At 35.1% G+C, this 23,689-nt stretch overlaps 1 protein-coding gene across 4 annotated transcripts in view; it reads right to left on the bottom strand.

The window, feature by feature from the left end:
- ASCC3 (activating signal cointegrator 1 complex subunit 3) overlaps positions 1-23,689 on the bottom strand; it is a 286,385-nt gene that overhangs the window by 214,008 nt on the left and 48,688 nt on the right. For all 4 annotated transcript variants that reach the window (XM_066994482.1, XM_066994480.1, XM_048066536.2 and 1 more), the window contains 3 exons: positions 21,485-21,692; positions 20,594-20,735; positions 19,903-20,028 (listed from right to left, as the gene is read on the bottom strand). In XM_066994482.1, the coding sequence (XP_066850583.1) occupies positions 19,903-20,028; positions 20,594-20,735; positions 21,485-21,692 (476 nt within the window). The remainder of the gene's footprint in view (positions 1-19,902; positions 20,029-20,593; positions 20,736-21,484; positions 21,693-23,689) is intronic.

Here is a 23,689-nt window from a genome sequence, read left to right as displayed (position 1 = left end):
TTATCATATTTTAAGGATTTATCTACAGGACATTCCCCTAGTATTCTTCATTCTAAAAGAGATTTTGTCTTCTCCGCATTCATTTTTTTTTTTCCAATTTTCACATAATACAAATTTTTTTCATAGTATGAAACAAAGAAATGTTAGACATCTAGTCCTAATTTCCATAGCATAAACCAATCTAAAATAAACTTCCTACAATGATGATTTCTGCTGTACTACCCATTTATCATAAAGATTATCTACTGCACTTATAAACCAAGTTTAAAATTCTAGTATTTTCTCTACTACTTGGTTCACTTTTAATATATCTTAATATCGTATATTTCAGATGCAACAAGCCCCATACTGCAGTCAGTCATTTTATTGTTCTTCCAATTAAAAAATAATGTGACTAATCCATGCTGTTTTACAGAAAATATATGAACCTCAGAAAAGGTAGTTCAGATGTCCCTCATCGTGATATGTAAATAATCTCAAGGTCACACTTCTCCTTTGCTGTATTTTAGAACGTTGTTAGTAAAAACATGCATCTATGCATGCATGCTCATACACAGATATATACACACATGCACATATCCATTTTTATAAACATATTCACACTATCATTCCAAATTATGAACATTCAGTAGTCCCCTTACTTTGTAATTATGCATTTATATACTCATAGCACTTTTGTGCTAGTGTAAATACTACTTTGTTAATCAAAGTACACTTGGGGACTTCCATGAATGCCCTCTCCTGATCATACTTTCCATATTTTACTTTGATAGAGGTGGTAGCTCATGAGATTTAGAAACATTAATATATATACCACAAAGGTTACAGAATCACAGAATCATTTAGGTTGGAAGAGACCTCCAAGATCACCCAGTCCAACCTCTGACCTAACACTAACAAGTCCTCCACTAAACCATATCACTAAGCTCTACATCTAAACATCTTTTAAAGACCTGCAGGGATGGTGACTCAACCACTTCCCTGGGCAGCCCATTCCAATGCCTCACAACCCTTTCCATGAAGAAGTTCTTCCTAATATCCAACCTAAACCTCCCCTGGTGCAACTTTAGCCCATTCCCCCTCGTCCTGTCACCAGGCACGTGGGAGAAATTGTGATATTTGAGAGCACAATTTCCTACCTGCTCTGAAGAGGGAAATACTCCTTCAAAGTACGGATATAGATTTTAAGCAAAAGCTCCCAACATGTAAAAGAAACACTGCATAATGCTTCTTAATTGTTTGATCAGCTCCCTTTAGCACCAATCCATAATAGTGAGATTTACTTGGACTTAGGGGAGACAATTTTTTTTTTCTTTTTTAGGAACAAGTGGCATAAATAAAGATATGAAAGTTATGTAAATGTACCAACTAAAGTTTAGGATTGACTTTGGGCCATCATCAGCTTTACAATTGCTTCAAGTGAGTAAAAATTATATCTCACCCAATGTGCAGTAGCTGTGGAGTTATGTGCTATAAAGGAAGCTTGCAGTAAAAAACATTAGACATGCAAAAAAACAAAAGGCACAGGAAAAAAAAAAACCATAAGCTCTTTTCAAAGCTTTATATGCTAGAAGTATCTGGACTAGAAAATAAGAGCAAATCTTGCATGATATGGCTATCCAAGTCACTGTTGACAGTGATCGCAGATTACAGAATCATTTAGGTTGGAAGGGATCTCTTAAGATGATCCAGTCCAACTCCCTGCTCAGATCAGGGTTATCTAGGAGCAGTTGCCTCAGGACTCTTTCCAGTAGGGTTTTCAATATCTCCAAGAATGCAGACTCCACAGCCTCTCTGGGCAACCTGTTGCAGTGTTTGAGCACCTCACAGTAAAAAAGCATTTTCTTGTGTTCAGATGGAATTTCACGTTTTACTTTGTGCCCACTGCCTCTTTTCCTGTCACTGAGCACCACTGAGGAGAGTATGGCTCCTTTTTTGTTAATAATTCTCTCACATCGGGTAATTCAGCCCCTTAATTAGATTAAGGAACCAGAAGAAATTCATAGAAGTGACAGATAATGAACCACAAGGGTAAAAAAATACTCTGATCTCGTATAAAACACAAACCACAAGACTTTCACAAATTTATTTTTAATTTGAATTTAGTTATCTTTTAGAAAAAAACACTATGTAGTGTTGATTTTTAAAATTGTCATCACAACTACTGTATAATGCATTAAGTTTTTAAGTCAAAGTAGTAATGAAAAATTGGGGAAACTTTCATACTTTTAAGTAATACTAGTGTCATTAAATTAAATGAAACACTGAGTAGTCTTCCTGAATTCTAACAGAGTACACAAGAATAAGTATCTAGAGAAAAAAAAATATAAATATATATATATTCATTATATACAAAAGGATAACCTCTGCTTAGTTGACTCTGGGATAATACTTGAGAAATCCTGTCTGATATTAGGAAGGAAGGAAATCATAGCACACAAACTATGAAAATTATTACATTTTTAATTTGTAATGCTGTTTTTAAATTTTGATTAAATATTTTTCCTCCACGCTTTCAGAGTTCGTGTTTGCCAAGATTCTGAAACTGTTATTTCTCTAACAAATTTATTCACTTCCCAGAAACATGAAAATTCTGGACAGCTCATACCAGTGCTCTTCAACAATCAAACTTTTATTAAAGAAGAATCCATCTCCTTCCAGAACAGTTCCATTAAAAAATGAATTGCATTGAAATCTAGTAGATTATTGGACTCCTTCTAGGCACTCCTTGGAACAATAACAACAACAAAATTAAAGAATACTAAAAATGCATGTTTATTTAAGAAAAAATAATCAGTTCTACCATCTGTTCTCTTGAAGAAGGAAAAAAGATTTGTGTGAAAGCAAGAGTTTCTGGAAAAATATTTAACTTCGTACATGACAGCTAAAAGTTAACACGCCATAAATAATCAGGACAAAAATCGTTTAAGTCAATAGATGTGTTGCCACTAACATTATCTAAACTATTCTCTTGATGAGCTACGCTATACATACAACTGCAACAGTCACACCTTTTCTATAGTTACCTGAATTAGTCAACCACTGATTTATACTAATGGTTTTTGGTTCAATGTACAGATAAAACCAAAAACCTTTGCATATATCAATCCAAAGTCAGACTGACAGAAGTGATGTGAAAGCACTGTAGGCTCTCCAAGGTTTTCACAACTCTGAGAGAAAACACTGAAAAGGCTTGGGGACTCTCCTTCCCTCACTGGGTGAATTGTTGTGTTCTTCAGGCTAGTAATAATATAACAGAATGATTATACCCTCTGGTGATTTGATTTGAGGAAATGGATAGCAAAGTGTTTCAGAAATATTTATCCATAAAATCAACTATTTCAACATCACTGTAAAGGTACTTAAATTTAGCATTCAAAATTTGATTTCAGTTACACTTTTGAGTTACACTCAAAAGCATCTTTCTAACGTCAAAGAGAATTATTCCAGATTACAGTAACAAAACATAGATAGGAACACAGCTTCCTGTTAGAGCTTTCTGATGTCATTTATAAATTATGCACAAAAGTTACCCTGAAATATGCAGCTAATAGGGAAAAAGCAAAAGGAAAATTGGCAACAGTTGCGGCATTTCCTAATAACATCAAAAGTTAAAATTTTATGAGAATAGGAGAACTTGAGTTCAATTTGCTGGCATTTAATCAGATTTAAAGGTATCACATAAAGATAGTTTCATTTCTTTGCAATTTAAAAATAACTTGAAAATAACTTTATGCAATACACAAAGCTAAGCACATGGAAGAACAAAATACAAGTCACCGTGAGGTTTAAAGCTTTTAAAATACTGGTACCCTTAACACCAAGGTTCCACCTGGATTGCTGTGTATTAAGGCATCAGCTACCACTATCTCCCTGACTGTTCTAGATGGAGATGGAGCTATGATGAAACTGATGTATTGAGAAAACAGTAAACTGGTGTACTGAGAAAACAGTCCAATAACTTCTTAAGGTTGTATACAACTAAAGGATGCTATCAGCAGACCCAAGAGTATATCTCTCCCTTTATTTATGCCCCTGGGAAACCTCAGTGAGTCTCTTTAAAAGGGAAGAGAAAATCATTGTTTGAGACAAACTGTCTCAACTGTAACAAGAGGGGAAGAAATCAAAGAGTTAAGACAGAAAACCTTTTTCTAGTTGTTCAAGAATACAGACACTGCCCAAATAAAAAGCAAAGAGAATGAGGACATCATGAAAGGAATTACATCAATTTTGGCCATTGGTGAGGAAAGCATTACTAACACAATAAACATTTAAGTATTTTTATGCAACCAATATAAAATGGCTTTTGCTACCTTTTCTCAAATAGATTGTAAGATGTGTTATGAAAGTACACACAAACTACTTTTTGAAAGTTGAATTATTGCATAAATCACCATTTATTGAACTAATGGGAAGAATTCTGAAACAACTGCATCATATCAAGAGTCACATAATGTATTTCTTCCTTTCCCATTCTTGTTGCAGTTTTGTATAAATGGGTTACTACTAGCATTAAAACAAACAAAAACTAAACTCCATCACACTTCTAAGCAGTAAGTTGGTTATTACCAGTAGAGTAAAGAAGCACTGATGAGGACATAAATACATCTCAAAAAAATAGTGTGGCTACTGCAACTAGCCTAGCCAGGTAACCTGAAAATCTAGTAGGTATGGGCAGTACTGAAAGAAAACAGCAGTTCGTCTTTGTCCAAATCTGAAAAATGGTAACCATAAGGCAAAGACAGACATCAGATGAAAAGGGATCAAAATTTAGTCCATCCTATGGACCCTATGAGCAACCGAGGCACGGGTCAGGATAGAGACACAAAATCTTTGAAAGGGTTGCATCTGAGCATTTCCATTCAGCAAGTCTCAGAGTTTAGAAGCATGGAAAATTAAGACACTGAAAACTAGGAAGTTGCAAAACCTGAAAAACTGATGAAAAAATATTCCTTGCACTGCAAGCAGCACTAGAGATTTAACAGAACTATTGCATATACTTTGAAAGGAATATATGCTGCAAGTTACAACTGTTTCAGACTTGTTGTTAAATTTATTTTACTGCTATAGTAGCTATTGGTATGCAAAACACTCTTTCCTGATGTAGGCAAATTACTGATGCAAAACGAGAGAGGCATTCTTGCTTAGCTTAAAGATACATTTGATAACAAGTAAGCCAAAAAGACTCCACCTAACAAGGGGTATGCAAGGCAGGGAAGCAGTCTCATGCTTAGAGGTCCAGAAGGACAAAGCTTTAGATGTTTGAGCAAACGCAAAAATCAGGAACACAGGAAATTAACTCCTACATAGTCTCAGATGACTCAGGAATATTTCCATCCTATTTCGTATTCAGAGAACAAAAGCTGAGGAGGAGGAATATGTGTACAGAAGTTTCCTTCATTACATTACCCTCAATTACAAGTAATTCCTGTGAATGGCTAAAGAACTTCTTCCTTTATACTTTATTTACTGTAAATGAAAAGTTCCTATTCCCATTCTCCAGATTGATTTCCAGCATGCTACAGAGGATAGAAATTCTATTAATTAGTAAAATTATTATTTGTTGTACAAAACACACCAATTTATTCACATGAAAAGAAAAAAACAACTCCACTCTTATCTGATGTGTTCACTTCCAATATTCTAACTGAAAGAGTAATTGGTAGGATAGTTACAATTTTCCAATTAGAATTCTGAAAAAGTATTTTGTTAGAACTACTAAGATACAAAACCACAGAAAAATCTGTTAGAAAATCCATTTTTCTCTAAGAGATTAGACATTACTTATTGTTCCCTGCTGTTCTGCAGACAACAGCTACTCTTTTAAAAATTTTAAACTTCCATTGGTAGCAGTTACCATGTGACCCTGAGGTCAATGGAAATTGCAAATCTGATATGCATAGTCCTTCAGATAAGAAGTGGCTCCTCTATCCCAAAACCTTTTAAAAACATTTAAAAACTATTTGGTGAATTCTAGCAGAATCCCTTGGCTGACAATCTCAGTTCCATTTCCATTGCTGAAAGACGTGGGACATTCATATCCTACATAAGAGATTTCACGTTTCAAGGTCAGCACTGAAATTTGTGCTGATTAAAGACAAATATTAAAATCAAACTAAAAATTGTTTAAAATATTTTCAGTGAGAGCTAAGCTTTTAAATGTTATAGCATAATCACAATTAGCATAGGTTCTTCCCTCATCTTTGAAAGTTCTCACTTTGAAATTACATTTCTTAAAAAATAATTTTGGTCTTGAGTGTAATTTTAAATAGAATTTAAAATGCTATTCTGTATTTTTCGTTAAATCGAAGACTGATTACTCCCAAGAACCAACGTGTCTTCTTTCAGGTATGCCATCAAAGTAAAACAGACTACTGCTTTCTTCTTCCACGCTCATACTAGGACTTTTCATTGAGAAATGGCTATACACTAACAGCACACATCAGAAGCACATTATTTACTGCCTAGTCTTAATTACTGAAGTGACTAAAAACACTTTGAGATGTTTTCATTAAAAACTTTACAGATCTCTGGATGTGCTTTTTTACAAAAAAAAAAAAAGTCGCTATATTTAGTTAATGAGACATAAATGTACCACTCTAAAGAATGAAAAATGAACATTTAATAAGTTGCTTTCTCAATTTAATAATTTCACTTATTATTCTAATTTAATGAGGTCAACAAACATAACAGCTGCAACGTCAGCAGGTAAGTATAATTGGATTTCAAATATTACAGTGATTAAGTATAAGTGGAAAAAAATGCTGTAAACCAGAATGTTGGATTTCTTTGAGATACATGCAGTTAAATTGCAGTAGAAAATGTGCATCCAAAATGCTTCTTGAATTTTTCATGGTGATTTTTTTTTACTATACAAAATTTAAAACACAAATAAGTCACTGAATTTGCAATCAGTCCAACATCACAACTGGCATCCTAAATCTTGCCTTCTTTTGAAAGTAAGTTTAAACCTACTATCTTTAGGAGAACAGCGTGACAGCATGACATTATTATATATTTCTAAAATACAGATATCTTCCAGTGTTGTTTTCCTATTAAAAATCCTACTTAATTCAATCCTATTTTATGCATACCAGGATATTATAACTGTTCATGTGGAAGCCAGTTCTGGATAATATTTTCAAACTATTTACTTTAGTTTTCCCTTAACATATAAACTATTTCTTCCTAATGATGCTTAAGAAAGAAGACAAAAACTAAAGGACTACTCTGAAGGGTAATTATAGGTGAAACTAGTAATATCTTTCACCCATGAAATAAAAATGGGAGAATGGAAAAAGAAAGAATATTCCTGGAGGAATAAATATTGGTGTCATAATCTTTCTACAACTCAATTTTGTTCTTAATTTTAGATAATTTCACACTACTGCTAACCAAGAAGGGAGTACTCTTTTACCATATGAATGTTAAATGACTTTTTTTCTGAATTGTACTGGAGAAGACTTCAAGCACAATCAGTCCTTTTTTTTTTTTCCTAAAAGAATACAGCAATCTTATTCTCACAAATCCCAAAGAAATCAGCAGCATTCCCAGAAGTTGTTCTACTTGATCTACTGTATGAAAACAACAGGTAGTTGAGGGAAGCTGAACTCGTGTGGTAAAGTCATCACCGTGTGGGAAGAAGCAAAGTTCAAGCATCAAAAGAAAAGAAATACAATGCTTTAAATATATATATATATTTGTGAAATATCTCTAGCAACTTCTGATTCTTAAAAAAAACAACACAAAAGTGTGTAGGCGGGTGTATTACCATCCTCAACAAATCAAATAAGCTGCAATGAATCAAGAAATACACATTCTCATAACTCCCCCTCTTGAGATCTCTCGAAATAAGCCACACAAAAACTGGAAACCTGCTCTTCAGTAGCATAACCTCTTCCGTAACCTCTTCCATACTGTCTCCATCCTTTAGTAAGCACAGTGTAGCTGAGACTTTTGGTGCCATATCTGGTTTTTTTTTTTGTTTTGTTTTGTTTTTTTTTTTTTTACTAAAAAAAGACATGCAATAGTAGTTCAATGAGGACCTTCCACAGACTCCTATTGAACTCTTCTGCACATTTTTTTCTTTTTCTTTTTTATTTTTTCTAGTTATTCAAAATTACTTTCATTGGTTGAATCTTTACACAAATTAAAATATTGACAGGTAAAAGTAGACACTTTGATTACTTCTAGCTACAGGCATATGCATCTATTCCCACAGTGGCTCACAGCAGGTGTTCTTCAGCAGCTGGTGCCCTTTACTGGTTTGCCTTTGTAAGTGTTCCCATCAGATTTTCAACAATTTCAGGAGGTAGCACTCGGTAACATACACACACTTGGCAGCCATGCAGAAAATGAAAATGGCTTAATGTTTTCTTCAAGTCAGATAGTCAATTTTACTTCATGTTAATATTAAAAAGTGCATTTGTCTATTCACATTTGTTATTAGCATGTAAGGGACAAGAACAACCAAAAACCCAATTAACTGCAAGAATATGCAAGACTCACTGTGAGAGTTGCATAATAAATAACATTTTTCAGCAAATTTTGCATAGTAATTCATACACAGACATACGAGTTTCAAGGACTAAAAGAAATTAAATTCTTTATATTCACTAATATAAATAATGCTCAGTATTATCCTTTGACCCATATTGTCAATGAATTATTCTTGTCTTTGAAATTGTCCTATGAAGTGATAACTTGGATTTTACACAGCTGCTTACATTAAAGAAAGTTGCACATTATTAGTACTTAGAACAAGCAGAATATCTGTAAATGAGAATATCTGTTTAAGTTTCAGTTACAACTTCACTAATGAAAGAACATTTGAAAATGCTATTTTTAATTCATGAGGATTTTTTCTGCCTGTACTTATGCTAAACAGTTTTTTTTTTCCTTTATGTTTTCATTAATGTCAAGCCTTTGAAATTAAAAACATGCTTAAACACACACAGAGCATGTTTATTAGTTTTTCATAGCATCCTACCTTGTTCAGGTAACACAATTGCCAAACTTCTCCTAAGATGTTAAGAGGCTCTTTGACAAAGGAAACCTTCAGTCAGTCTCATTTCAAAAGAATCAAACATTCACCATGTCAGACCAAAACAAAAAAAACTCCTGTGAGCCTATCAAGACATCGTACAGAGGGAACACTGTTTAGGAGTAAGAAAAAGGTTGTACTGCAAGTTATTTTTTTTAATCAGGGAGACACTGTACAATCTGAAAATGTGGATGCAAATGGATGTCTACAACATCCACACGCTCGGTCTATCAAAGGTGTGTCCAAGATCATAGAACCCAAAGCCCTGAGCATGGCAGCAGCCATGCAGCCAGTCATTCACTGCATCCATTCATCCCCTTCTTGGGTCCCAACCTTCAGCTGCGAAGATAGAGGAGAATACTACCTGCACTCCCAACCCCTTCAACATCTTTCTAAGGGACAAAGTCCCTTGTGTTATTTCCAAGTCTCCTTTTCACAGCCTCATTCGACCTTACAGGAAAAAGTAGGAATTGTTGGTAGTTCTCTGGCTTTACCAGGCTTGGTAGCCTCTTCACAATACCACAAATGCAGATCCCAGCACAAAGCATCCACTTTATGTTCATTCTTCCTCATCCCAAAAGAGATGAACTTTGGCATTACTTCAACAATGGTGGACTGACACAGATAGTTTTAGTACGTATGGTCTGCTGCTCCATGGAAAGCTGCTTTTTTGTGCTTCATAAGATCTGACAAGATGATACGTCAGTTCTTGTCCCTCCCCAATTACTCACAATCTTCCTCTCTTTTCTGCATCCCACATACATCTCTATAAGGGACACAGATTTTTTTTTGCCTACCTACTCATCTCCTTTTTTATATACAGGTCTTTTTTTCTACTGAAAAATAAAAAACCTAGAACTCTGTGGAGCTGAGGGAGATAGAGGAGGAGGATATATAAAATAGTGCCAGTGGTGACAAGTCTGGTAAAAAGCATCTTTAACTTCAAAAATCACCTATGGATTAATAGGAAATACGTATATACACACACACACACCATGTGGGTTGTATGTGTTGCATATATACACATAATAAATATATAAATTTTATGTATGGTTGCTTTTGTTTTTATACATCTATGATAATCTCAGACTGAGAATTGAAGAAACATCACGGATTATGATAAAGATGCCAGTCATGCCACACTTACCTAATGCAGTGATGTTTCAGAACAGTTTCAATTTTCTTATCCTGCATTAACAGACAGGTTCTCTCAAAGATTACAATAGTATCAAAGGTATCTCTATGCCAAGTCAAAAATCACAGTTTTCGAATGTTAACAGTATACTACAATCCTTACTGACAGGTACCATAGAATTCCAAAATACTTTAAAAATAATTGCAAATTACAAAATACAGTGTTCTAGAGGAACCTCATGAAATGGCTAAGAAATGAACACATCCAATATTTCACTCAGCTCTTACAAGCTAGCACACACACGAGATATATCAGAATAAGCAAAAAAAAAGTTGTTTTTTTGCTAAAACTCGTAACAAAGTCAATTTTTCTTGATTTCGTATTCTTAGAAAGCCTTGATATCACTATTCCAGTTATTATCCTAGTTATTAAACACTTTCCTTTCTTCTGTTTTACTATCATTACCCTAAAAAAGAAAATCATTATCCTCAGCCAACATCTTTTGAGATAATTCATTCTTTTCTCCCTCCTAAGCATTAATAGCATTAAGCTATTATTCTGATGTTTTAGGAAACCTACTTTATATATTGTGATACAGATTTCAGAAATGCAAAAATACCCTCATTTCAGGAGACAAATATAGGGAGAACCATGTTTATTATGGCAGTCTCAGATTATCAGACAAAATCTTCCATCTGTAAAATATTTATCAATTACATATTTGTATTTGATTATATATCTACTTCTTTTCTAATCTTTCGTTACAATGTTAGTTTTCAACTTCTCTAACTCATGGCTGTTGGCAAGTATTTGTAATTACTCATCCTTCCAGGCTTTGCTCCCAAGAACTGTGCATTGCTGGAACTGTGCACATGCCATGTTAAATCAATAAATTAAGAAAATCACATTTCATTCCAGAATTATTTCAAAGTTGTACTACAGCATTCAAAGTCTTGCTATCTCTGTACCGTATATGTATTTATGTATTTCAGATATAATCTCAAGTCTACTTCAGTCTTTTTTTTTTAAATATTTAAATAAGTTTTGTTTTAAAATGTGTTACTTAAAATAAATAGATTAATAATCTGGAAGGCAATAAAATCAGTGATTCTGTTGACCAAAAAAGAGCATCCTATTAGAAAAAGACCTTTTAAACTAACAGAAAAGTTTTACTAATCCAGAAAAATAGACTTTAATATTATAAATGATGTCATAGTATTTCTATAACGTGAGAATATTTTTGAAAATATTTTTTTCAAATATTTGTCATGATGGGCAGATGTTTTCTATTGCTGAAAGGAAAAGAACTATTAGCATTCAGGAAATCCTATAGTGATATCTAAAATCTGGAAGGTACAGTCAAGTGAAGCACATTTTTAAAAACGATTACATTCTATGAGCTGAATTCAAGTATAGTGAGTGTCTTCCAGTCGTGAATTAGTGGCCAGCCACTTGACACTGCTGAAAAGTCAGAAGTCACAATGCAACCTCTAGAGCCCTGTTCTGCCTTTCTCCAGCTTTGGATTACAAACAACTTTTGAGACCAGAATTCCACTTTACAGGTTGTATGTCATGGCAACAGATCTTTTTTGGTGATGAAGTAATGAACTACTTCTAGTAAGAAACAGGACTTTCCTGATGCAAAAGATGATAATTTTACACAATACAGACCACAGACTGCTGGTTCGGCATGAAGCACATCTTTTTATGTGCTTTCAGGCACAGAAATCGTACTTTCTCAGACAATATAAACAGAACAATGCATAGAAGCCTCAGATAACCTGAAGTTAGATATTCATACAATTTGACACAGAAACTGTAAATACTGACATTGGAATTCTAAAGTATGAATTCTAATAAGTATTCTAAAATATTAATTAAATCATATCCTGAATAAAATGAAGCCAGAAGGCCTTAAGATTAATGTAAGTGTATAATCTTAACTGCAATATTCTTGTTAACCTGTTATTGCACATTTAACCTCCCTAGAATCCTCACTCATGAAAGGTGAAGACAGACAACAATTCCTAATATACATTACCAGCTCTTTAAAACATTGTAGCAAGACCTACATTTTTTTTCTTAAGTTGGGACTAATAATTATGGAACTTGTAAGCTTTCTTCAGAGCAATTTTTAAGTATACTTTCATTGGATAACTAACAAAATGTCAATAAAACTAGAAATATTTGAAAAAACAGTCCAACCGGCAATTGCTATTTGAAAAATATGGAAATGAAATATACTCTGATATCAGCTTTGGAATAAATGGTCAAACATTCTGGATGTGAAAAATGTAATTTTGAAAAATGTAATTTATGCAAAGAACTTCTGTACTTCTATTCAATAGGCTTGCTTGTATAACTCAAAAAGCAAGAAAACATTACAGAAAAAGGGAATATTGATTTTGTAATAATTCCTTCACATAATGCAGAGGAAAAAAAAAAAAAAAAACTTATTTAGACCATTAAGTAGTGTTAGTAAAAGGAAATGGCTACAGCATGAAACAAAGAAATAAATCCTACACTGAATACCCACTTTAGGTAAAACCCTGAAGTCATTTTTCACCAACAGTAATTTGTTAGATACAAGATTGTGAAAACAGGTTTAACAGGAACTCTGCCTGACCTGAGTTTATGACTTTAGAGGTACATTTATTTGGCAAAAAGGCTGGTATGAGAACACCTTTATAGTAAGTACAAAAATATATTTCAGTAATAGTCAAGCTGCATGTCAAGCACCCAAAGCTAATAAATCTACGCTTGCACTTAGTCAATTTTTTTAAGTTCTTGTTATTGAAACAACCCAGCTAACATGCCCTTTTTGTAAGTAATAGTACTGTAATTCCTCAGATTTAACTGGTGTGACCGACTAGCTACTTAAAAGCCGCATGCGCTCATACTATGGTGAAAACACAGCTCTCCAAATACCAGTAAATGCCAAGAATAATAGTTATCTACAAATTGAGTTGGGGGTGGAATTTACTGCCTTGCGGTTAAGCAAGAACACTTCCTTCCCTTGCATGACTCTTCTAGCAGGACGTGTGGTGCCCCACTGCCATTGACGACACCGGAGATGCTCCTGAGCAGCAGTGCAGCATCCTCCACGCAAAGCACTAGTTGCTGCTCCCCACTCAACACGGGTAGGAAAGAAAGAAAATGAGATGACACCCATGGAGTTGTTAGACTGTGGCAGGAGGTGAAGCAGCACAGACTATAGTGTAGAAAAGTAGGGGTATCAAAACTGTTGCTATTGCCAGCAGTTTATGACAGATGATATCTTATACTTTATGGCTGCTAAATTGTGAAAGGTTGGCCACTTGATCTCATATTTGCAGTACATAAAGGAATTAAGTAGGAATGGTAGCTGCAAGAATTTGGATTTTTGCCAGTTTCAATCATGAGTTTCATTTTAGCATCTCTATTCTAGCCATAAGGTTTCAGATAATAGTTTGCCAAACCTAAATATACTGCATTGATACAAATATGTTATTTCTTCATTCTAGACTGCAGCTGAAGATATATCCTGATTACACTGTCAAACCTATAAATAAGAGCTTCCTATTAAGGCCTGTGCTAGTTCAAGTCATGGTTTCTCCCTTTAGTGTTGGTCCAGTTTCGCCACTCTGCCTTATATTTGTACCAAAAAAAAAATAATATATAAGTCTACAAATTGGTTAAAATGGATTTGTTAGAATTGTCATTTAGAGGAATACATTTCTGGTCTTCTCAGCCTATGTTTATGCCAACCTAAGTGAGTAACAAAAATGCAAATAATTTAAAATAATACTTAAAACATTTAAAATGTTACTTCAGCTTACATGATCCATAGGCTTAGCTTTTGGCAAGAAGTTCAAAACATAAATGAAGTCCTTATTATGAACTCAGTTCTAACCTTAAGGACTGTGAGGATTAAATTTAACACACCATTTTGCAGCGTGCATGTTACATAGTCAAAGATTGCACCCAAACTGCTGACAATATAACCAAAATCACATAACTGAAGAGAAATATATATCATACCTAAAATTACTCTTGTGCAAATGAAAACATACAGACTAAAAAGAAACGAAGCTCCTATGAGACAAAAATTCTTGCATAAAGATTCAGTTGAAAGTGAAATATTTTTCAAAGATCTAGCTCATTTTAGATGATTCTTAGACTAATTCTTACCTTTTCCTTTTTGAAAGGAAACTTAAAGGTAAATTAAACGTTTTGATAATTTAGCTTAATTACCAGCATTATGTTATGTCTACACCTCAAGGTCTCTCTGAGTTTTGGGTTTTTTTTGTCTCTTAAAAGACAGAGATGACATACAGAGTAACCAAGTAACAGAACTTTCACGTGCTAGGTAATCTGAATATTAAGTTGAATGTTGTTTTTTTTTTTTTCCTCTCTTTAGCCTCTACACCACCAACTGCCACCTCTGCTACCCACTTGAATTCTTATGCTACTATCAGCTACACTGTCTAAACATACTAACTTTGTGAAATGCATGCACTCTGCCACATAGTGAAGTTTCTGTCAGTATGTTTCCAGATCCACGCTTGCCAACATATCTAATAGACATCATTAGGTACTAAATTTTATTTTATATTGCCCCTTTTCTTCTCATGTAGTTTCTTATTGGTCATACTTCAGAGTCAGGTTTAGTTCTTTTCAGTCCTTTGGGAAAATAGATGCAGTTCAGGTTTTTAACCTTGAATGAGTGGAGGTACCACTGGAAATTTTCGAATCAAGAAGTAGTATTCTTTATAGTATCAAGAGCATATAACCTAGACTGCGTTAGGTATAACCATCTGATGTTGTTGGGCCTGTATTGGACTTGGTGATCTTACGGGTCTTTTCCAACCTAAATCATAGAATCATTCAGGTTGGAAAACACCTCTAAGATCATCAAGTCCAACTGTTAAAAACCAGCACTTCCAAGTCTACCACTGAACAATGTCCCTTAAGCACTACATCTACACATCTTCTGAATAACTCCAGAGATGGTGACTCAGCCACTTCCCTGGGCAGCCAATCCTTTCCGGTGAAGAATTTTTTACTAATATCCAACTTAAACCTCCCTGGCACAACTTGAGGCATTTCCTCTTGTCCTATCGCTTATTACTTGGGAGAAGAGAGCGACCCCCACTCTGCTACAACCTCCTTTGAGACAGTTCTACAGAACGGTAAGGTCTCCCCTGAGCCTCCTTTTCTCTAGTCTAAATAACCCCAGTTCCCTCAGCCACTCCTCATAGGACTTGTGTTCCAGGCCCTTCACCAGCTTCATTGACTTTCTCTGGACAAGCTCCAGCACCTCGATGTCCTTCTTGTAGTGAGGGGCCCAAAACTGCACACAGTACTCGAGGTGTGGCCTCACCAGAGCTGAGTACAGAGGGCCAATCACTTCCCTAGTCCTGCTCCTGCTGGCTACACTATTTCTGATACAGGCCAGTATGCTATTGGACCTCTACAGGCTTGGGCAAAGGAGTAAACAAGTCAAGAAGAGTCCAGAAGGTGGCACAACAAATTTCCTTACAGTACAAAATTTGTACTATTCTGTGCTTGAAACAATTGCTAGTATGTCATACAAATGTTCCTAAAGTTTCATAGGTGGCACACATTTAAATGGAAAGGAGGAAGCTCAGAAAAGAAATTGCCTAATAATTTTTTCACTATAACAGCAGTATAAAATCCTTTTTCCTTGCTGGAGTTCAAGAAGCATATGGACAAGGCTCTCAGAAATATGGTTTGATTTTTTTGGATGCTGTGTGGAGCCAGGAGTTGGACTCAATCTGTGTGGGTCCCTTCCAACTTGGAATATTCTATGGTTCTATGGTCTTCTGTAGTGCAAAACCATTTTTACTGTTGTCACCTTATCATAGCTTGTCAAAATGAAGAAAAGAAAGCTGGACCTTACAGAAGAAAGCATACAGCAAATAAAGATTACCATTGGTAATCTTCTACCATTATCGTGTAGAGGAAGTGTCTCCAGAGAGGTTACCAGCAGTATATAACAGCTGGCCTCTTCCCACCAGGTTGAAATCACACAGCTTAGGAGCTCTGCAAGGACTCCCACGCACGCTACGTTTAATCCCAATCTACTCCCTCCTGAGCTCTGCCTCTGTGGAAGATAAGAACCTCAGGGCTTAAGCCTGAAAGTCAATCAGTTGTACTTTTCAAGTAAGTTTTAAAGTGATCTATTTTCTGGACTTAAAAAGATAATTTTAAAAGAAGAAACACCTTAGAAGCCAAAATTCTTTGTTTCTTTAAATACCTAGACAAAAACATCCTGGTACTCGAGGCAAAAGGAAAGAATCATCTGGAGCATCAGCTTGGATGCAGCCAGAACAGTCAAATGGCAAGGCAAGAAACTCACAAAAAATGTAACAGAAATGGGACCGTTGAAACAGAGACCAGATGAAAACAGAAAGAAAAACCTCAAAGGAAGAAAAATATTTATCATTTTTGAATACATCAAGATTTCTCCGTAAATCAACAAGTACCTGGACAGCTTTGTGATAAATATACTTGTAAGAGATGCAATAGCTGGTTTAGCTGCTTTATGCTTTTTTTCTCCCTCCCCTGGAGAACATTATTATTATGGGCTGCATGTACATTGACTTGTTAAACACTTTGATCACAGAATGAATACCTTAATCTGTATGTTTGGACCATCTCAATGGCTTTCATAAAAAATGTAGTAATAATGTCATCTCACAATAGTAACAGCAAAACTCCCAGCTTCCTCATGATGTCTTTAGATACTGCTACAAACTATTTACAGTTACATGTACTGTCACCAAGCTTTCCTGCCCATCTGTTTTTACTTTACATAATCTTGCAAACATACCAATACAGAGAAATGATAATTATCTTACCAGCTCTTATATATACTACATAGAGAAAGCTAAACAAGTTTATTTTGCTGATTTTGAGTAACGCTATTTCACCAAAAAGAATAAACAATATTGACAGAAAAACTTCTTGCCCTCTAAACTGACTCGAGTTTATCAGCAAAAATTTTAAGCACCAAAATTTTAAGAGATGAAAGATCTAAAATAGACGTATAGAAAAATAACTTTTGCCTTAACCAATCTACCTTAATGCACACATTGGAAATTTCAGTTGCTTTACCTAGTTAAGAAAAAGGTGCTGTTCAGTAAGATTCAAGTCTAAGAGTCCCACTCAAAGAAACAGGAATGTGAAAAGTAGGGGTTGGGGGGTGGATTAAATACACAAGTATTCATACATTAAAGATTGTCATTGCTGTTGACACCTTGTTTCCTGTAAATAGGAAGCATATGGAAGAGTAAAGATTTAAAGATTGCTTCTATTTCAAAATGTCACTTTAAAACTGAGAAGTATACCTCTTGATGATACATAGCCTACAGAAGAGATTAAATATTTATGAAATTTGTATAATTGATGCATTCTACCTTTATTTTAAACACTGTAAATGTAAATACCTGTAAATCATCTCTATCGGAAATTTTTCTATCTGAACGACATTTTTCTGAGAAGTGATTGTCTCCTGAAACATTGGTATTTCTGGCAAAACTACAGATTAATAGGTAATATTTAGCTCTGTGCTTAGGGGAAAGACATTTCATTGCAAAAAGCTGTCATGCTGAAAGTTGTCATATAAAATGTCACATTTTACAGCTACAGTGGCTCAACTTTTCTATCTAGTTAAGCTGTCAGTCACTTCATACACATGACAGTAGGTACTGTCACCCAAGCACAAAAGAATAGATTCAGATTCTAAAATTAAACTGTCTTCTGTTTTAAAAGAGTTAAATCTTTATGTAAGACAAACTTTACTAGAAACCCCCAAAAAAGTTCTCTGGATAACCATATTAAATTTATATTCTCATATCCTGTTTGTTCACAGGGAAAAAAAGTAGAACATTTTTCCATGTTGTATGTGGCTGAAGAGCTAAGAAACATAAAGCCTTCTTCACACGCGCATATGACTTGCTCTTTACGTTCCCCTTGAAATCAATAGCAAATTTACCATTCATCAACAGATTTGACATATACAACGAGGAGCAAGCACGTAGATATGATAGAGTACTTCAAGTTCTCAACTGTGAATACTAACTGCAGATTTAGTGCTAGTTTCTTCTTCCCTCACTTCAGCTTTTTCACCATTTAAAAATCAATAAACTTTAAAATGTTAATCTTTGTTTCACTTGCATTTTTTCTCACTGCTCTTCATTTTCTATCATTAAAGTTTTACTAATAATAATTTACCACCTTCTGCTATTCCAGAGCACCATTCCAGGTTTTGCACCCCACACAGTATACGGCACCGTAACTCAATACCTTGCACCAGTATCATGCAGTCCTAAGGACTGCAGAAGAGCGCTGTGCTGTCACCAGCCAATCTTCAGAAGTCAAGATACAGAACCCCAGGCTCACTCCTCCATGTGGTCTCCAGAAAAAGAACAGAATGGCCATAATAGCTTTTATAACATTATTGATGATTTGGATGAGGGAACTGAGTACACCATCAGTAAGTATGCAGATGACACCAAGTTAGTGGGTAGCATCCATCTGCCGGAGGGTAGGAAGGACCTGCAGAGGGACCTGGACAGGATGGGTAGATGGACAGAGGCTAATGGGATGAAGTTCAACATGGCTAAGTGCTGGGTCCTACAGTTTGGTCACAACAACCCCAGGCAGCACTACAGGCTTGGGGCAGAGTGGCTCAAAAGCTCTGCAGAGGAAAAGGATCTGGGGGTGCTGATGGATGCTCACCTGAACATGAGCCAGAAGTGTGCCCACATGGCCAAGAAGGCGAACAGCATCCTGTCTTGTATCAGGAATAGTGTAGCCAACAGGACTAGGGAGGTGATCGTCCCCCTGTACTCTGCTCTGGTGAGGCTGCACCTCAAGTACTGTGTTCAGTTTTGTGACCTTCACTAAAGAAAGACATCAAGGCCCTGAAGCATTTCCAGAGAAGGGCTACAAAGCTGGTGATGGGTCTGAAACACAAGTCCCATGAGGAGTGGCTGAGGGAACTGCGGTTGTTTAGTCTGGAGAAGAGGAGGCTCAGTGGAGACCTTATTGCTCTCTACAAGTACCTGAAAGGAAGTTGTGGGGAGCTGGGGGTCGACCTCCTCTCACAGATAACTAGCAATAGGACAAGAGGAAATGGCCTCAAGTTGCACCAGGAAAGGTTCAGGTTGGAAATTACGAAACATTTCTTCTCAGAAAATGTGGTCAGGCATTGGAACAGGTTGCCTAGGGAGGTGGTAGAGTCACCGTCCCTGGGGGTGTTTACCAAAAGGCTGGATGTGGTACTTAGGGATATGGTTTAGTGGGTGATATGGGTGGTAGGGGAATGGTAGGGGAATGGACCAGATGATCTTGGAGGTCTTTTCCAACGTTGGTGATTCTATGATTATCTTCTTTTCTTTATTTATTTATATTTTTTTTTAAAGAACATTTCAGCGATCCAGCTCACAGCTCAAAACCATAAGTAGCTGAATAGGTAATGCCAAAGGAACTGAGAACTGCAGTTCATAAAGTAGTAATTTAGAGGAGGAATTTCTTTGATCAGAGTCATCATGAACAGAATTTTATCACTAAAATAACATCCCCCAACAAATTAGAAGTGAAGAAATTAACTGGCTCTATTTGCACATCACAAATCACATTAGTACATATTATTCATTTAAATTTTTGTAACAGCAAAGTAAAAACTAATTTAATATCTCTAAAATGGTTTACTCACCTCATCTAAGTCTTTAATGTAAACAATTTTCTCTTCGATACCAATAGGCATTGGTTCACTATGGGGGATCTTCACCTCTTCATACATTTTGTTGTTTTCTCTCTGAACTGCCTCTGGTAAGAACACCTAAAATAGTATTACAGGAAAATTAATTGAAAATATGAAAACAGAAAGTTTCATTACTTTATAGCCCACTTGAAGCAATGGTTCATCACTTTCCTTCATAAAAATGAATCCCAAATAAAAACAATTCTCCCTGATTCATTTTATAGATAGCACAGAACCCCCTAAATGGAAAATGATCAGTTTTACTACTCAGAAAATGGTTTCCAAAAGACAAAAAACAAACCCAAACAGATAACTCCACTTTATTAAATTTCAAAAGCCATTAAGTCTAGAATTTCATAAAGCATTCATTTTATTAAAGTCAAATTCGATGTTCTCCAAAAGATAGAAGGACAAAAACAGTATTTTAATCACTTAACTGACCCTAGAAATAAATACATTAGTTGAGAGTGAGATTGTTTCTTCTAGGGTCAAATTTAAAACAAAATATGTGAACAATTAAAACCCTCTGTAAAGAAGCACCGCTTCATGCACAGAACTCCGATTAGTAGGAGAATCTCCAAGGGAACAAAGGGAAATCTGCTGCACATTACTCACTGGAATAGTTGTATTGCTGAAGACGTACCTTTGCACCCCCGATGAATGCTGATGTTTTCATAGCTTCAGCTCGGGAATCGTAAACATGTGGATAATGAATTCTTTCAAAGTCCATCTCTCTCTGTCTACCTAGGACAGGCATACTTCGAGCATTCAAAAGTGCTAGTTCCCTACAAGCAGAAAAATAGCTGCAATAATTCTACCAATTGTAAGCAGCCATCACAAAAACTGGACATAGTATTAAAGTCAGAGCAAAAGTTGGAGAAATGTAAGGAAAATAGCAGTTTATAAAACGATTAACAAACGAATTTTACTGTGTTATTCACTGGCATCAGTTAAACTAAGTCCTTATAGCAAACAACATAGATAAAAATCAATCCAACCAGTGCAAGGCTTTCCTAATGGAATTTTGCCTCTTTTTACGCAATACAGCAACATGCATTCACAGTTAAATACCAGTCCCACTATATTCTTCTCAATATGAAATGCAACACCTTATTTGCTCCTTATTCTCTCCCTCCCTTATTCCTCCCACTACCTTTAGTTGACAACATGGAAAATAGCACCCGTTAATCTGTAGAGGAAAAAAAGAAAGATAGTTCTGCTAGATTTAGTACAGACTTCATAAATCTTAAGCAAGTAGTATGCACACAGGAACTAAGAAAGATAGCCTACTTCTCTAATCTGCATCTCCAGCCCACATAGATGAGACCAAGAAGATTCTCATTAAGCAGATCACTGCTTTCTTTCCCTGAAAATTAGGTTTTCATATTAAAAAAAAAATCTACACTTGTAATAAAACGTGACCTGAAGTCATAATCATCTAATCTCCAAAGCAAACTAAAAGAAAATAAACGTTTATGATATGTTGAAGTAGCAATTACAACACAAGCATTTTTCAACTTTTGGCATTTATTACCTTTGCATTCGCAGCTCTTTGGGATCAAAGCACATTAGTCCTTCGCCAGAACCTTCTCCATCTTCCCCAGCTTGTTTTTCTTTTCTGGCATTTCGTTTTTCTTCACGACGATATTGTTTCATCAACAGCTTTTCTTGTTCAGACTGAATTGTAACTTGACAGCCATAATTGGGTTTAGCATTTTCTCCTATAAACTTCCTGCACTGTTCTGCAACATGAAAACAGGTATGCATCTCCATAAGTACTGGATTCTATCCTTTTTATTCCCCAGTTTTCTCTAATATATGTATTAGGCAGATTATGCAGAAGTTGGCCTCAAGAAACTAAAAGTAACAGCTCTTAAAGGCAGGACATTTAAAGTCATCACACAACAAAAATTCTTTATACCAAAGTAAGAGGGGGAGTACTGCAAACTAGCAGTAAGAGGAGGGGCTATCTTCGGGGGATTTACAATAACTTCATCAACACTGGAAAAGCTTCTTTTCTGTTCTCTTACGTGAATACACTAGTAAGTAAAAAGGCTGTGAAAAATAGATTAAATAAGTTCTTTCTTTTTAAACAGCTTCTTCCCATAACAATTACTGTATATTTACTAGATAACATGACTGTATTGAAAGCATACCAACAGTTTAATTTCCTTAAACAAGTGAGAAAAGTAATCTTATTCTGTACAACCACAGGCTCCTTCCTTTTATGTGGATAAGCAGCAGGATTGAAAAACAACAACAACCAGCACCACCAGAACTACAGAAGAGTTACAATACACAACAAATCCAGGGCAGCTGGGAACCTGATAAAGTCCAGTCACATTTGCCTTTCCTAGACCATTAGTGCTCTTTACTGCAGATTGAAAACAAAGACACAACTAAATCTTTTATATGCAACGGGGTAGACAGATTGTTTGTTTTTAACTTTATTGGTATTTTTAAACCTCTACTTTCAAAATTCAGCAAACAGATAAGCAAAAAGAAGCTTATGTGGGTTTAACCATTATATAATTAATTATGTTTCAAATGTATTTTTTCAGTCTAGCCCTGAACCTGAAAATTGGAAACTTCTTTTTCTCAAATCTTCTGAACAATTTGTGCCACTTAATTTTTAACCTACTGTAACAGTGAAACTCTTACAGCATGCACACTAAATAAAGTGACTATAATTTGTCAATTATTGAAAAAATAAACTAATAAACTGACAAAATGTCCACAGTAATACTATCACATTTGTAGTTTTAATTCTCTATCATTGTCAAAGGGAAAAACAAATTTAGGTAGGAAATTGTGTCCATTAATTCAGACCAAACGTATTAGGACAAAGAACTGCTACTTGATTTGTCTGATAAACACAGCAATCACCTTTATGGCTGTAGAATTAAATTCTATAATAACAGTCAAATAATAAAGCATTCTACAAATGTTCAGTATATGTATAGTTCCTTATCTTGCGCTTATTTTCTCAAAAGACAAATAACTCAAAGTTACCATACAACTAAATTCGTCCAGACACGAATGATTCCCTACCCAAATGCAATTCTGGAAAGCTAAAACTTCAGTCCCCATGAGGAATATCACTTTGATCGACTTAAAAGGAAAAAGCCTTACTAAAATGATTAAACTGAACTTGGGGCAGAGCATCTTCAGTCTTGGAGAAGATACTCAAATATCACTGACTTCTATGCTACAGTGAAAGAAGAGCTGTCATCAGTAAAAAAGGAAAAAAAAAAAGGAAAAATAAATAAAAAAACGAACATAAAACCAGTAACGCTCTCCTACTGAAAAGCACAGTATTGAAAATATTCTTCCTCTATATTCTAGCATAATTTTTTACTGATGGCATGCTGAAGAATAAATTCATAATAGCTTTCAAAATACTGCTTCTACTAAATGAGAAGAAAATGTTGCACATTGAAGAAAAAACAATCGTTTGGTTTCCAGTGCATATATTTTAATTTTTTTCTTTTGGTTATATGAGAAAGTAAAAAAAAACAACAACAACAACAAAACTTGTTATACTGATAGTTTCTGCTTTGAAATCAGTAGCAGATAAAACTAATGATGGCTCTGATGACTTTAGATCAACCATCAGCACAGCAGAAGCTGAACTTCCAAACACTTGAGTAAATAACATTTTAAAACAGACATATTAAGTATGGTTTGCTTGCATTTAAAAAATATTGTGAGGATACCTAAGTCCAGCAATATCAGCTCT

This window comes from Anser cygnoides, chromosome 3 (genome assembly GCF_040182565.1).
Source record: "Anser cygnoides isolate HZ-2024a breed goose chromosome 3, Taihu_goose_T2T_genome, whole genome shotgun sequence".
Classification (NCBI taxonomy): domain Eukaryota; kingdom Metazoa; phylum Chordata; class Aves; order Anseriformes; family Anatidae; genus Anser; species Anser cygnoides.
Note: the sequence above shows the minus strand (reverse complement) of the source record. Positions and strands in the feature narration are given on the sequence as shown.